Here is a 3,405-nt window from a genome sequence, read left to right on the forward strand (position 1 = left end):
GGAACAATGTGTAATTGAACTGCGGACAGAGTATTGTTGACTTGAGCACGTGAGACGTTCGTTGTGAATTATAGCGTTTGTTATAGCGCGACTGTGTATATTAAGTGTATTGCAAAGTTGTATTCAGAAAGAATAAACCAGTTTTAAGAAAGGGCTTGTGTCGCTAAAATTTCGTCGGAACTGGAAATTTACGGAAAATTAACTTACGAACGGAGACGTAACAGTATGAAAGAACATTATACAATTATACAACATTAATAATTCTTTTTTTTTTTCACATAATTAAATACTTTCATTTATACAAAATAAAGAATAAAGCTAATCTTTTAAGAACTACTAAACTACAGATACATTATTTTTTCTAAGGTAAGTTCGAATAACTTTGGTTTTCAGAAAGTATTGAGTATTTTCGAGAGTACCATTGAGGTAATATTGAAATCTTACCGTTATAGCAAGCAGATAACTCGTAGGTCGTTACTCCCGCCGACTCAAGGTAAGGGTTTTTAATATGTGCAAGTGAGGCCGAATCGTGGTGGCTTAGCCGACAGACTCGGCTAGCTGGATCACTCATATCAAAAGAATGACACCGGTAGGGGACGCTCATGCACATCTTCCGGCATTCTTCTAGTGATGTGATATTCTCAAAGACGGCGTCCACTGTTTTTATAATTCTTCCATTCACTTTTTGAAATTCACATAGTCTTACGCCTTCTGTAGAGTAATAAATAAATAAAATATTTCCGATACCTCATGTTTCTTTTTCTAATGGGTTATTGTAAATATTAACAAGCAATTGTCAATAACCATATGACACAAAATATACACACAGAATAAATATGGCCTTTAACTCCAGTAGATTATTTATAAAAATTACAATACTTAAGCCGGCTTCTATTATTTGAATAAAATCACAAGTGTAACAGATGAGCAAGTAGATTGATTCAAAGGAATAAACATACAATCCAAGCAAGAAGTAAAGTAAAAAAAAATAAAAAAACTGTTACTGGTTATGATGTGGATTTTGTCATTTAATGTTAGATGATTTTACAAGTTATATACTGAGATAAAGAAAATCTGAAAACTAGTCTGCTTGAAAGCTGAATAGTCTCGAACTCTCCTTCAGAACGAGAGTGTTTCTAAAAATTCGACACCACCACGAAATTTTCTCTTACCGTCAACACAGTTGTTTTCCAAGTACTCAATTCTGTCGTTAGATGGCGCAAAATACCTGCTTTCATCAGGAACGGAATGTCTGTCCATATCGCTAATGGCACATTCACCGGTAGAGGGGTCAAAGTTAGCAGAACGACACTGAAAATTTCGCTCTTGGAAACATTTCTCAATGCATGCTTCTCTTGATGTGGCTGAATACGTCTTACGGGTCAAATCTCGGAGTATGTGACCTTTAACCCGTTCAAACATCCAGTATCTATTACAGGGCTTAATACCTAGAATTACAACACACTATTAAATCATCAATGGATGATTCGAAGGATGGACTATTGGTTGAAACAAGAGATATGAACTTCCGATTTAAAAATATGCATGTATTTAAGATATATAGTAAAAACAAACTTTTATTTTTCAAATTACATTAAAATAACTGGTACATAGTAAATGTATTTTTTTAATGAAAACAATTTACGAAATCTTACTACTAACGAGAACTTTTTTTAAAACTGTAAAGCTATTGTAGTTGATACAAGATAGTTACTTAAATTAAAACCTGTTTTAATAGGACATTTCATGAGCTGCGCAGCACGTTAAGAAAACAAAAAGTAACATTTTAAACGTAGTAATTTGTTTTCTTCCCATCATTCAGATTAGTCGCGCTTGAATAATGACTTAGTATTTTCAACTGCCATTTGACAATATGAACATCAAACAACACTTTTTTTCTTTGATTTCATGCAAAGGAACACGAGTTTTCAAATTTTGGCGCTACGTAAGAGAGGGGTGCTAGAACAGCCACGTACGTTTAAAGCGTTAAATGTTTGAGTTGATAATTAATTATATTACAAACAACAAAATATCTCTGAGGTTCTGAAATCACTTCGAATAAACGTTTATGTTCACCATACATAGCTTCCATGACACCTCAAACGCCTTTTGCACAAACACAATGCGTCATAAACGTGTCTCAGGCGCAATAAAATCAGTGTTACCAAACAATACATTATTCTAATTGTCATGTGAAATACGAACCAGATATGTAGTTGTCATTAGAAGAATTAAAGCTGCTAGAAGAATCGCTAAGTAATTTAAATCTCATTATCTAATATTCTCCTTATCCTTCGAATAATAAATTACAGGTAATTATTTGGTTACATTATTAGAATAGTTATTAACGATGATAGATGCGTGATTCAGTAACTGTGGCCGCAAAGAAAGCGCAGCGCCCATTTTGGCCACGTAAGTAGTAATAACTTAATTTCTGTAGCCACCTCTGTATCATAATATGAACCTTGGTGGCAAGTGCACACGAATTCAAGTAGCACAAAATTAAAAGTTAACAAAATAAATTTTGACACAAACAGTTCTTGTTATCACGTTATTCGAGTCAGAAGCATGACATTAAATTAAAGGTTTTTATATTTTCATTATTTTAAAAAATTACATGTTTAGTTCCAACAGATAACCTCCTAACTATAGAACATTATTTTACCCTACTCTATTAACAATAGAACAGAAATGCTGTATTTATAAGTGACTACGTTTTATATTTAAAGGTTACAGTCTTTCAATATTTTAAATGTTACATTCAAAATAAACATTAACTGTCTACATACCTAATAAGCACACTTTATGTGCATACATGGTAAAGACAGGAAAATGAGATGTTTTTAGTGCTGCCGGCCGCTGGGTGGCGCTGGACGAAAAGAGCACACAGAGACCTGTTTCGAAATTAATAGACTGGCAGGTGGCGTTATTTTGACAGAGTCGTAAACACTCTGTTAACATGAGTGTCCCAGGAGCTATATCCAGCGTGTCTTCGGATGCAGAGTACACAAAGCCCGTTATCAATTCGAAGGTAATGTAACCATTTGTACAACCTTCAAAAAATAAGATACATGCATATGTATATTAAAATAAAACACGTTAAAAGAAAGCTTAAAGGTTACCCCTTAGACACTAACATCTTACCTTACTCGCCTGTTAAATAAGAAAAAGTACCTTGAACTTCAGAGTAACTATTCTTCACATGAAGAACTGTTTGTCTTCGAAATTTAATAAACATTCTTAAGCAATACTAAAAACGTTTATAATACTTATTAAAGCCACTGTAGTCGTTAAAATCTATATGGTAAACAGTAGCGCCTGTTATGTATTTTAGTTAATATACCCTGAGTGGTCACAAGTAAATAGACACCTAATTTTTCGTCATTTAACTGATTTATGCTAACT

At 33.4% G+C, this 3,405-nt stretch overlaps 1 protein-coding gene across 1 annotated transcript in view; it reads right to left on the reverse strand.

Moving 5' to 3' along the window:
* LOC106469638 overlaps positions 1-3,405 on the reverse strand; it is a 28,252-nt gene that overhangs the window by 16,350 nt on the left and 8,497 nt on the right. The window contains exons 2-4 of the mRNA XM_013930139.2: positions 2,790-3,053; positions 1,173-1,448; positions 445-711 (exon numbers count right to left, since the gene is read on the reverse strand). Coding sequence (XP_013785593.2) covers positions 445-711; positions 1,173-1,448; positions 2,790-3,053 — 807 coding nt within the window. The remainder of the gene's footprint in view (positions 1-444; positions 712-1,172; positions 1,449-2,789; positions 3,054-3,405) is intronic.

This window comes from Limulus polyphemus, unplaced genomic scaffold (genome assembly GCF_000517525.1).
Source record: "Limulus polyphemus unplaced genomic scaffold, Limulus_polyphemus-2.1.2 Scaffold3585, whole genome shotgun sequence".
Lineage (NCBI taxonomy): Eukaryota > Metazoa > Arthropoda > Merostomata > Xiphosura > Limulidae > Limulus > Limulus polyphemus.